This window comes from Geospiza fortis, unplaced genomic scaffold, assembly GCF_000277835.1.
Source record: "Geospiza fortis unplaced genomic scaffold, GeoFor_1.0 scaffold40, whole genome shotgun sequence".
Taxonomy (NCBI): Eukaryota; Metazoa; Chordata; class Aves; order Passeriformes; family Thraupidae; genus Geospiza; species Geospiza fortis.
This window is the reverse complement of record NW_005054297.1, coordinates 14,424,530-14,437,548: the sequence shown is the minus strand read 5'-3', so window position 1 is coordinate 14,437,548 and position 13,019 is coordinate 14,424,530. Positions and strand designations below refer to the sequence as shown.

At 36.9% G+C, this 13,019-nt stretch overlaps 1 protein-coding gene across 1 annotated transcript; it reads left to right on the top strand.

Annotated features, from left to right (window-relative positions):
- The first annotated feature begins 1,287 nt into the window (after positions 1-1,287).
- Positions 1,288-13,019, top strand: LONRF1 (LON peptidase N-terminal domain and ring finger 1). Its single transcript, XM_005415665.3, has 11 exons — positions 1,288-1,411; positions 3,151-3,273; positions 3,871-4,017; positions 4,539-4,776; positions 4,871-4,964; positions 5,811-5,925; positions 6,479-6,600; positions 8,166-8,324; positions 8,432-8,594; positions 8,949-9,098; positions 11,687-13,019. Exons 1-11 carry the CDS (start codon positions 1,307-1,309, stop codon positions 11,843-11,845), a joined length of 1,575 nt encoding a protein of 524 aa, XP_005415722.2. The 5' UTR covers positions 1,288-1,306; the 3' UTR covers positions 11,846-13,019.

Below are 13,019 nucleotides of genomic sequence, written 5' to 3'. Positions count from 1 at the left end.
ACAAAGAGAGTTTCCCAGACTTCAGTTAAAACAACCATTTTATTATGTCAAATGAGAAAATGAAACAAACTGCATTTGGCAATATCTGTGTTTGAGGGGGAACGGTCAACTCAAAAGAAAGACAAATCAGGAAGACACTCTAGTTTCAGCTAAATGAATTCTTCTCTGATTTTCTTAACCGTTACTTTTACCTTAAGATCTTTTTACATGTAGCATTGTGAATCTAAATACAAAGCAGTGTGTTGCAGTCTATGGGAACATTGGCCAGTATGTCTTCTAACTGTGGAACAGGCTAATGTTGGAAATTTATGAGAAGTTATACTAAACATCTAGACTAAACTAAGAATATTAAATTGAAATTTTAGCCTCCAAGAAGCCTTTTTTGAAACAAACTAAACGAACTATTTTATTTTAGTGTTGTTTACAGTAGACCAACCTTTGACTAGTTTATCTCATTCAATGAAAACCAGGTCTGTTTTAAAAAACAATTAAGGTCAAAACAGTGTTCTGGCATTTCTTCCAAGCAGCAACTGCAATTAGTTGTGTTACAAAACCGTAGTTTTAGTGGCAAGGAGATGGGTGTCCTTCCCATTTAGAGGTTGCTGTACTGAAAGTGCAAAATGCTACAAGTTGGACATGGACATGGGAACTTGTCCTTACTTGACACATTCTGCTTTTTTGCCACTCTAGAAGTTCCACTACTACAGGGCTGCCAGCTGGTGCTAAAGGCTTTCTGGAATTGGCTGTTTTTATCACATAGTGATAAGGCCTAGTTCTGGTACCTCCCAGACTGATGCCACTGTGAAAGTGGCATCTCCAGCCACAGTCAGAAGGGGTCAGGCACTATAAAAACAAATTGCAGTCTGCAGAAAAACTTGGGTATTTGAAAGCAAATTTTGTAATACTTAAGCTTTTAATACAAGTGTGGTGAATTCCCAGGTTTCTGTGGTTTTGATTGGATATACTGTAAAGATAAAGTTTACTTAGTCCTCAATTTTTGTTGTCCCAGCAGTGCTTTGTGAGCCTCTCTGTTCAATATTTGAAAATAAATTTTCTTGATGCTGCAAGATTCATCAGGATCCAAAATTTCTTCCTTAGCTTACAGCACATGAACTGGGAATTACTGCCACTTTTGTTAGCCAAACACTAGGGAGTGAGGGAGAAGGTACTCCACTAATTTTGGAAGTATTGGACAAAAAATTGTAATTATGACATATCACTATGAAAGCAAATTTAATTAAAAATTACAAAATTCTGATTTTTAAAAGATTCTACCTAATTTCTGTCTGCAGATTCTGGTGACTTGATGCTAAGAATTTACAGAGCTGAGTCATATGTTGGCCTCCAAGAATATAAAACAGCCATAGAAGATCTAAATTTTGTTATTTCCAAAATGCCAAATTGGCCAGAGGTAAGTTGGTATAAATTCATCATTTTTCAATATTGTGTTTGTAAAATTAATAACTTCCAAATTGTAATTGCATTGATTTAAAAACCTAAGCCAGCTGCTTTAAATGTTGTTTCTTAAGACATGGAAAATGCTAAAAGTCATCTTTAAAATAGTTAACTCATATGAGATAGACTCCTGATGAGTAGGGCAGGTTAGGGCTGGTTGACTAATACACCGAGTTGGAATAGTTCATGGTGATGTAACCTCTAACAGCTGGGCTTTGGGGCTTGTTTTGTTTAGTTGTTAATTTTTGTTAACAGAGGGACACTTTGCTGTTTTAGCTTGAAAAGTTTATCTTCAAAAAGCCTAAATAAACTCTGTGGGAGCTGAGCTTTGGAAGTAATACAGGCAGCTGGGGAGTCTGTGGTCTTCAGAATGCGTGTTGTTGCACTGTCTGAACTCTGAACTCAGCAGGAGCAGCAAGATCTTGCCACACAAGGGGAGATAACTGCAGTTCTGTTGTCTTCTGTGTTCAGCAATTCCTTGGCTACTGCAAATTCATACAGCCTCCTGTTTTTCACTTCTCAGTGGTGACAGTACTGTCTACTTTTTTCTGTATGTTTATAAAGAAGCGTCACTTCACTTAAGTGAGCTTGGTTTGATGGATGGATTCCTGTAACAATCCTTAACCTCTGTAGGAAAATAAACTGTCTGTAAGAGGAGGACTAGCAAACTTCCCTTCTTCAGAATTCATCTAAAAGCAAAGTGCTCAACTCCATCAAAGAGGATGTGTGTCCTCATCTGACAGTCTTGTTGAACAGATGTTATTGTTCATACTGTCAGTCATTCTGTAGAAGCTGCATTCTGACCTTTGGTAGAGTAGTTTTTGATTGTTTTGTTTTGTTGGGGGTTTGTTGTTTGTTTGTTTTGTTTGTTTGTTTTTAAGTTTAGTTTCTGGTCCATTATCCAAATTCCTATATACAAATAGATATATTGTCTTAACTTTTTTTTATACCTGTTGGTTTTATCTAACTTTTTCTGTTACGGTCAGTGCAACTTTTAAAATCTGAGATAAGTTCTTAGTTCCAATGTCATCTACTTTTGAGTGGGCTCTGCAAAATCCGGTAGTCTTTCCTCCCTGGTTTTTTTCTTTCAAGGAAAACAATACGAAGATTTTTTTTTTCGCTAGCTGGTGCCTAGTGTTCAAGCATAAAATATAGCTGGAAAAAGCAATTAATTCTGAGAGTGCATTGTTTTGTTTTAAGAATATAGGTCGAGATGTATGTAAGGGGTGAAAAGTTGTGTGGATTGTTTTGTTTGCATTCCCTGTTCTGAAGGCTGGAACCATCAGGCTTTTAATGAAAGAGAGGGCAAAAAAAGTATTCTGTAAGCTGTTGTGTGAGGTTATGTAATAATTTGCATCTCCTGTCCTTCTTCTTCCTCTCCAAAGGCTCACAGAAGAGGGAAATTAAGGGCTGTGAATTCAGCACTAGTGAGGTTTTTAACCCTTTATGTAAGACAAAACAAGTTAACTGGAAGAAGACTCACACCATCCTATCCCATGACTCTTTTCAAACACTGTAATGGATGTGAGCTAGACAAGGGATATGGATCACACGCTGTGCACAGTGCAAATTTGTTACAGCTGCATTCTTTCTGTCATGGCAGGTTCTAATTCTAACATTGTTGCAATACCTGTAAGATCAATACTGCAGTTCTCCCTATTCTCTATAAATGTCTTTGTGGTATCTGTTTCTCAGGTCTACTTTCAGAAAGGAAAAGTTCTGCACGACTCTGGCTTTGTAGGAGATGCCTTACAACTGTTTCTACAGTGCTTAGCCCTTGATGAGGACTTTCTTCCAGCCAAGCTAGAAGCAGAAAAGGTAATTTTATTTATGATACTGCATTCTCATCTCTGACTTGACTCCTTTATGAAACTCTCATTGTGATAGACTTTGTGCATCTGATATCTTCATTACCTACAGGAAACGTTCAGGTGGCAGATTCCTTTTAAGATATTTCTTAAATTGTACTACATCAAAGAGTTAGTCCCAATGTACACGTTTTACATACATCTTGAAAAGTACATATGCATTGGAAGTTACTAAGTGAATATGTAGAAAACTGGAAAGCAGGCAACAAGTGACATTTTCCAAGTAGAAACCCTCTGTGCCTGGAGCACAAGAGTTTTTTCTGTGATAATAAGAAATTATATTGAAAAGCTGCATAATAATAAATTGATAATGTCTAATTCCGTTTGACTTGTAGTAGAAAAGATTTCTAGATAAATTTCTTTTCTACCAATGTAGCTGTGTAGGTTTCTGTTTATTTTCAACTCTGCCAGTTACTGCTTGAATAAAGATCCGTTCATGAGAATAACTTCTTGTAGATTACCTCCTTAGTTTTTGGTACGTAAATTTATAACAAAGGTATGTCTGGATTCTTTTTCATTGTTATTAACATTGAGCTGGTTTTTCTAGATATTGTGTGATGTTTTGTCACCAGAGAAGTTAGGTGAGAGTCTGAAGGAATCTGCTTGGAATTCACCCCACATTAGAAATAAACCTTTTATACTTGGTTCTGAGGTGACTGCATCTTACTGCAACTTACAGCTTTGTCCTCCACAGGTAACAAAACCGCTACAGTAATTTCTGTCTTTGACTGATTTATATACATCAGATGTACTGATACTCTGATTTGTCACACTTTCCAGCGTAAATATTGTTTTTGTGTAACTGGCTAAATTGGAGGAAAAGAAGCAGGGTTTAGAAGTAATTTATTTTCATTTGTAGTGTTAAAACTCCTCATTCTACTTCACTAGAATGAGTAATAAATACGGTATTAGAAGGTACTGAAGCTTGATATTAGGTACTTCAAGAAAAGAGAAATACAATTTTTCTGTATTTTTTAAGCAGATGAAATACAATTTTTGTTTTGTTTGAAGTGGGTGAAGATTTCTGAATTGTTAATGCTAAGCAAATTTAAGTACTATGTTGCTTTCTAAGACTTAGAAATTTTTCTAGTTAACTAATAGGTACGCACTAACTGTGAATACCAGTTTGGCTTATGTATCTTTGCACAGTCACATCTCACATACTTAGATTGGTGTTACTCTTAGAATACAGTTTGGTTCATCTTATTGTTACAGAGTTTAGGAGGATCAGATGTACTGGAGCCTGTGAGTGGAGGCTTAAATCGTGCACAGTCTGCCCATGCTCTTAACTCAACAAAAGACCTTGCCAAGGAAGATGGCTTAAAGAGAGTGTCTTCTGAACCCCTTCTCTCTGGCCAGGGAAAAGGTGCTTTGTTAAAAAGAAAGCTCTCCTTTTCAGAACAGGATACAGTTGTATGTGAAGATGGAAGAAACAAACACAAAAAGCAAGGAGGTAAACAGTCACTTACTGCACTTACTGTGAAATTTAAAGTATTTACTGCCTTGTGCCTTTGTTTGAAGAAGTATCTTGTCCTCCTTTTCCTTAGAAAGTACAAAAAGGGACATTGGACAACTGGCTTTTGGAACAATCCCAGGAGATTTGATTGATGTATCAGATTTTGAGTGCTCTCTATGTATGAGGTAAGATTTTGTCCTTGATTCTATATTAGTTACAGATGCTTGGCTGCATATCTGTTACGTGTACAAACTGAGGTACTTGTAAGTTATGAGTTCTGATATCAGTCAATAATTTGCAGCTTTTCACTATCCCTGCACTTAAATGTGTATTTAAATGCCACTTGCTACAATGCTATATACTGTAGGACTGTTTTAATCAAGCTGCCCTTTTAGTTAAACTTGGCAGTGTTAACTGGTCACCATCAAAGGACAGGATCTTTTGTGGTTAAATGTTAGAGGTTCTTCAGTCAATAAAACTTATTTTGGGAAGGTTAATGTTTAGAACCGTAGCCTTGTATTGTGAACCTTGTATTTGTCTGGGAGACATAGATGCTTCAGAATGTTAGTCCACTTAAATGTAGCCGATGTTGTGTTTGAAAACTCTAACTGAATAATCTTGATTTTCAGAATAAATACCATAAAACATATAGTGTGTACTAAACTATTCATAGTTATGCTATTAATATGTAATACTGCTGTTAAAACAACCCAGTTTCTCAAAGAATCACATAATTTTATTCTGAATCTCTATGTAGGGAGACCAAAATCTTTGTATATTGGGCTAAATATTTAGTTACCTAGAGTTCTGGAATATGTCCAACTTCATCAGAAAACAAAACAGTGAGTGTTGCAGTAAATGGAAACAAACTGCAGTATAGAGGAAAAAGTAGAATAAGGAGACTTGGGACTAATTGTTTCTTTACTTTGTTATAGTATAACTAGTCTTAAAAATACAAGAGATTAATCACTGACATTTTTAGAAAAATGCACACTGGCCATGACCTCTAACTTCTGATACTTTTGTTTCAGGCTATTCTTTGAGCCAGTAACAACCCCTTGTGGACATACTTTTTGCAAAGGTTGTTTGGAACGGTGTTTAGATCATGCTCCACAGTGTCCACTCTGTAAGGAGAGCTTGAAAGAGGTATTGTTTCTCAGTAAAGCTCACAAATACTGTATAATTTTAAAGGCTGTTTCACTTGAACCCATCAACTTAAATTTGCTTGGGCTGTGGATTACTGCTAGAATGGAAAAGGGTCTCAGGGTCTTAGAGGTTTTATGTTTCTGTGACTGTTTACTTCAGTGAAGTAATTCAATCCTACATATTTGTAAACTTTGGTATCTATTCATTTAAACTTCTCTGTGATTTCTGTACACTTTTCTTATTGGTATTGCTGTATATCCTGGGAAATCAGTTCTGTCTGTGATAAGCATAGAGATACTAACTGAGTTAGTATAGCATAGAGATACTGAGTTAGACATTCAAATTGTCAGACACTAAGAATTTACAGAGAGAATCTAATTTTCAAATATTAGAGTATAATTAGGTTTTAATTAATGAAGTATAAAAACTTCAGAGCTGTAAGTTTTCATGAGTTTTGTCACATTTCATAGATGATATTTTTATTTAAAAAGCTGCATTTTCTCAAGACTTTTGTTAAGATACATGAAAAGATTTTTTTTTAAATTATTTACAGTACCTTGCAAGCAGAAAATACAGTATCACAGAACTGCTGGAAGAATTAATAATGAAATACTTATCTGATGAATTATTTGAGAGAAAAAGAATTCATGCGGAAGAAACTGCAGAACACTCCAAGTAAGCTTCTTGTCTTGAAAAACTTGAGAAATTAGTATGGAAATCCTTTTTAGAAATGTTTTATTATTTGTATAGTCATTAATTGTGGTATATTATGGGTGCAAGGAGTATGAAGCTTGTCCAGGTCCCTCTGGATATCATCCCATCGTTCAGTTGTGTCAACCACAGCACTCAGCTTGGGGTCATGAGCAAATTTGCTGAGGGTGCAGTGGGTCCCTTTGTCTATGTCACTGATGAAGACATTAAACAGTGCTGGTCCCAAAATGGACCCCTGAGGGACACTGCTGGTCACTGGGACTCTGACCCATTGACCTCTATCCTCTGGGTGCAACCATCCAACCCTTATTGTCCATTTAACAGCCCACCCATCAAATTAATCTCTCCAGTTTGGAGAGGACATTGAAGGGGGAAGTCTTTACAGAATTCCAGATAAAATGACATCTGTAGCCCTTCTCTTGTAACTCTGTCATAGAAGGTCACTAGATTGGTCAGGCCAGGTTGGATGAGGCTCTGAGTAACCTGATCTAGTGGAAGGTGTCCCTGCCCACAGCAGAGGGGTTGGAACTAGGTGATCTCTAAGGTCCCTTCCAACCTATGCTGTTCTAGGATTCTATGAAACATGTTTCCCCTTCCATTCCTCTTTCAGCATGCACTGTCAGGGAGCTTTGGTTTTAGCTTTGCTGCTGTGAATGAAATTGTCTTCAATTGACTGCAGAGTCTCAGAGACTTGAATTTCTTGCAAAGCAATTCATGATAGACATTAATCTTATACAGATAGATGTAATAAAAGAAAATGTTGGGATTTTTAATAAACATGTTTATCTCACAGAGAGTTCTTCAAATACATACAGCATCATGTATTGTAGATGTGAATGTTGGAAAACTATTTAACACAACAGCTCATGCAAATTACTTAACAGAATCCATCCAGTAGATTTACATTTTATATTCTGAAAGGCATTAAAATTAAATACCCTGTAATGTTTTAATGATAACTTGATTGTACTTAATATCAACTATACATACTGATAGAATAGGATTTTAAAATACTTTGTTTTTCAGTTATGCCGCCTGAGGCATATTGCAAGGTGCAAATTATACGCTGGGCTGCATCTTGTGATCTGGAGTCCCTCCTAGAAAATAATCTAAATGGTGACCTAGCTACCATGCAGTTACTAGTACATCTTTTTATATACAGGATTTTACTTACAGGAAAACTGTGTCTCTGAGGGCTTAATTGCTTTTACAGCTCAAACTAAAGCAAAAATGAAAAAGTAGCTGACACCCCCAGCCCAAAACAGAGCCCTCCATTCACTGACTAGGTACTCACTACCTAGATAACAGTGAGTCTTACTGTCCAGTATGTATGCAAATCAGTACACAGGTATTCAGCTACTGGTATATGAGTTTGTCATTGATGAAAGTTTCTACAACTTATTTTGACTTTGAAATGAGTGCTTTATGACCTCAAACATAGCAGACATACTGGAAAAAAATGTATTGTCTTGGCATAGCTCAATGTTCAGATTTTGAAGGTGTATATTTCTTTTTATGTTCTCTTGAAGCTTGACCAAGAATGTTCCAATGTTTGTTTGCACTATGGCATATCCTACTGTGCCTTGTCCTCTACATGTATTTGAGCCAAGATACCGACTCATGATTCGCAGGAGTATGGAAACTGGAACTAAACAGTTTGGGATGTGCATAAGTGATTCTCAAAATGGGTAGGTTTACAACCTGATCCTAAGCTTCCATCTCTTTTGTCATTTTAAATACAAAGAACATCTTTTCACAAGTGTGTAATTGTATTACTGACAAGGTCTCTTTTTAGTTTTGCAGATTATGGTTGCATGCTGCAAATTAGGAACGTTCATTTTCTGCCTGATGGACGGTCTGTTGTTGATACAATTGGTGGAAAGAGATTTAGAGTTTTACGGAGAGGGATGAAAGATGGTTATTGCACTGCAGACATTGAATATTTGGAAGATGTTAAGGTATCCAGAATGATGTCTAAATACTTACTAGTATTAATATATCAAGATTTTTCTTTGATTTGTTCTTGAAAGCTTTCTTTCAAATTTTTACATCATTAGAAACTAGCTTAATTTTTTTATTATTATAAAACAAATAAGAAACCATAATTTCTGTTTCAACAATAGTTTGAAGCTGTAACTTTAAAAAATATCACAATACTTCTTTTCCATTTAGTCAATTACAGTAGTCAAGGTTATGAAGAACACCAGAAGTGTATCTAAACATAGTTGAAATTGAGTGTTTTTTGATTTTAGCTTAAGCCCCTTAATTGTTTCTTTATCACTAATCATACTTTCATAACTTTCTTCCTACAGGTTGCTGATGAAGAACTAAAGAAACTGAGAGAGCTTCACAATTTTGTGTACAATCAGGCCTGCAGTTGGTTTCAAAACTTAAGAAACAAATTTCGCACTCAAATTCTTCAGCACTTCGGACCAATGCCTGACAGGGAAGAAAATATACAGGTGGGACATCATTTAATATTCATTATTAGATGCTTATTTCTAAAAATAAAAGCCCTATTACCAACTGCTAAGTATTAAAAAAAAAACTCCCACTTTTTTCTCCAGCTTCAAAGACAATAATGCTTGGACCTTGTTTTTCTTACAATGAGCAACAAAAAGCAATTCTGTCGCTGGTCAGCAGTATCTCCAGGAAGGGATGATATGCTGATGTGGAAATAAAACCAGTAAACTGAAAACACTTTAAGTTCCAGTAACAGTTAAACTGTTAGTATGTGTAAAGCTGTTAGAATTCAAAGTGAAAAAGCTCTCTCTTTTCTCCCTGTGAAAGTAAAGAAACTGAATCTGCCACGTGCGGGCAGATACCTTTATCAAAGAGGTAATCACAAATAACATGTTCCTCCTTTCTGAGCTAATGCCATAAACTGCTGCAGCTGCTAGCATTTGACACATGTTTCTTAAGAAACTAGCTGCAGCAATCTATCTTGATAGTTACTATAAACAATTAATGAAGGTGAGATCCTGAGGGAGTGGAGGCTGTAGAAAAATAACATTTAAAAATATGTAGAATTTGCTTTTCAAAGTGGAGTTTGATGTGAATTGGGATCTTAGGGAAGCTTGTCCCTCACCCATCTGCTGCATACTTCTATGAAGCTATGAATTAACCTGTTGTGTTCAGTGGAAATGAAGAGACAGCACAACATGGAAGTTCATGTGCCAAAGGGAGCTTTAATGGCGTGCACAGCTCTTACACAGGTTATTCAAAACGCTCCACATTGGAACCTGATTGGCTCAGGTTTGGTTACCACCCTGCTCAGTGGCCAATAGCTGCCTGCTTACATGTTTCTGTGCCTCCAATCAGGGATTGTCTGACACCTGTTTGCTGTAGCCAGATCCCTCCTCCTCTCAGTGCCCTCTCTAGGCTTACCCGGTTAAAGTCAGGAGTCTGTGAGGCTCACAGTCCAGCTGTTCACCATCACAGTTCCTCCTTTCTGTTTTTAGAATATAAAAGCCATGTTTATTATCCCTCTGCAGGGCCCTTTGCAGAAAGGACAGCAAACACGGTACAAGGAGAATGAAATTCTTCACTAAACTTGACAAGCCTCATCTTTCTAGCTATTGGTGTGCCTTATCAAAAATTTTATGATCATGTCTAGGAGTTATCAAAGGCACAGTTTTACTGGGTGGCATGCCATAGGCTAATTATTTATAACTTACAACTTGAACGTGACAAACCAACTTAAAAACTGTCAGAGGTAGCATTTCCTTTTGGTAGTAATGTCCCTAAAGTGTCCAACTCTTTAGGTCCTGGTGAAGTCACAGGTGAGTTGTCATTCCAAAAGTTTAGGTTTTTACCTAGCTGGTGTAGAGGGTTGTTCTGGTCACTGTTCTGTGGTGTCTGCTGTGGGGCCATCAGGGAGGTGGTGTTGGTTGCAGTCCCGAGCAGAGCAGGTCCCACACACTGAGCAGGTACCCCTCCAATACTGGCATCTCTGTAAGTACATGTGTACCTGTGCCTCCAAGTGACAAGGTCTTAAAGGCATTCTCCTTTGTTAGTGATGAGGTCCTGTACCCAAACCTTAGGTTTAGGTAACTTGGACATCATTAGAGGACTGTAATGTCAGGGTTTTGGGAGTTTTGCAATATTGTTAGATGGTTTAAAGTGTACAGGGCTTTGGCCACCCTATTCTGTGGGATGTCACCACATTAACCTGTCTGGGGGGACTGTAGATGCTGTAGAAGCCAGTGCATGAAGTCAGAAGGGATTTTTAGGACAATTTAAAAAACAAGTAGATTTGAAACAGCATTTAAAACTAGGAAAGAGGAATACACGTGCAAAACCAGAATAATTAGCAGGGTAGCAATATTATGGATGTATACCTGAGATTTATAATAGGACACAAATGTATCAGCTTTGTGGAAATGGCTGCAAGTGAGGAAATGTTATCCTGGAGTGTACCACTACCAGTAACAATTTTGCAGATCATTTGACGTACTTAGTATTCTCTGCGGTGGTAGGACCTCTACTGAGGAGAACTAAGTCCAGTTCAAGGCCTGACATCTAATGGTTGCTGTTGGTAATTAAACTGCAGGAAAAAGTCACAGTTTTAACTGCTTAGAAGAAAATAGGTAGTCCTGCTCTGTCTAGAAGGCAATGAGAAAGGGAGTGAACTGGCAGGTGACAGAGAAGTCCATCAAATAAAGGTAATTACAGTGAAAACATTAGGCTTCAAGAATATTCAGGCCTTAAGAACAGCATGACAAGTATTAGATTTAATTTTTATCAGAGAGATTTGTCATTGGGTGGCTGTCCTGTACTTAGCCATCTTTTCCTAGGAATCTATGAGCTTCCTGTGTTGTCTTAAAAATAATTGCTTTATAAAGCTTAGTTTAAGTGTACTTTGCTTGACTTCTCAGTTAAAGAGAAGAGATCCTTTCAGCACTCTTCTAATCTCATAGATCTGGAGTTCTCTAGTTAGTATCAAACTTTAAAGTAGTCTTGGTCATTGATGACTTTGTCTTTTGATGTCTTTATGGTAGTCAACTATGTGACATTGGTTGTTGGTAACCAGCTTATGTTTTATTTCTAGGCAATGCCCAATGGTCCTGCTTGGTGTTGGTGGCTTCTAGCTGTTCTCCCAGTAGACCCCAGATACCAGCTGTCAGTTCTCTCCATGATGTCTTTAAAAGACCGACTGATAAAAATCCAGCATATCCTCACCTATTTTTCTAGAGACCAGTCCAAGTGACTAACCGCCTGGGTCTTCCTGAAAAGTTACTCTGTTCTGGTTGTAGTAGCAGCTGGAATTTTTGCTGCCTTTGCACATCTAGCACTGGTTTGAGAAGTGTAATGGAACTGTTTTTTCTCTCCACCTTCCTGGCCTCCTGAACCCCATGGTTCATTGGATGCACCCTTTCTTCAACTATGAGAGAAGACCACTGACTATTGCACAAAATCAATCCAGCTAGATACGTTTTTCACGTTATCTACATTAAAATTTGCACTATGTAGAAAAGAACCTTTTTGAGACTTGATCATTTTAGGAATTGACTTTTCTAAGCTGTGGAAGTGCAGGACTTAAGGTTGACAGTCCAAGTTTACAACATTGAGGAGGTAATAAAGGTTTTGCAAATGTTTGCCTCAAACAACTGTTTTTTTGCTGTTTGCACAAATATTTGAAATATAGTATTGAATGTCACAGTTGGATATTACTACTTTTGTTTAACTAACTTGACCATGAATATGGCACAGATTTTTTCTAAGTTATCTTGTAAATGTATGCATCACAAAACAGGTGACATGAACTGTATGCTGAACTGAGAGCCAACTTTAAGGAACAAGTGCAGAAAAACAGGTACTTCTGTCTAAAAATACTTAAACTGTGAATATGGTTTACATACCTAGGCCTGTACATTTTAAAGAGGAAATTGAAATCTAAATGCTAGTACCAGTTACATTTCTACTGGGCTTTTCAGGCTGTTCTTCCAGAGCACACACTTAGTTTGTAGAGCTTAGAAGAAGAAATGTTAAGTGTGCGCGTGCGTGTGTCTATTGGGGATTGTGCATCCAGGATTCAAAAGCTTAAAGTTTTATTTGAACTTTTTAAGTTGGTGCAAATGTGAGTTCTATGCCTTATTCATATAAATAGTAGAGCACACTGCAGTGGCGAGGTTTAGCATCATGCTGCCAATAGGTACTTTTTGTAATTAAAGGTTTGCATATTTGTGAATATGTCTGATACTGGCTTTCTTGTATGTAAATCATTTGTAAAATATTTCTTAAATCTTGCTTTTGCTAATATATTTAATTTTCAATAAAAGCTAAAAGTTTGTAATATTTTTAACTTTGTCAGAAACTTAAAATCACTTTGCTTTTCCATATGCTTCTATTCTGGGATCTTAAGTAAATCCAGAAGCTGCTGT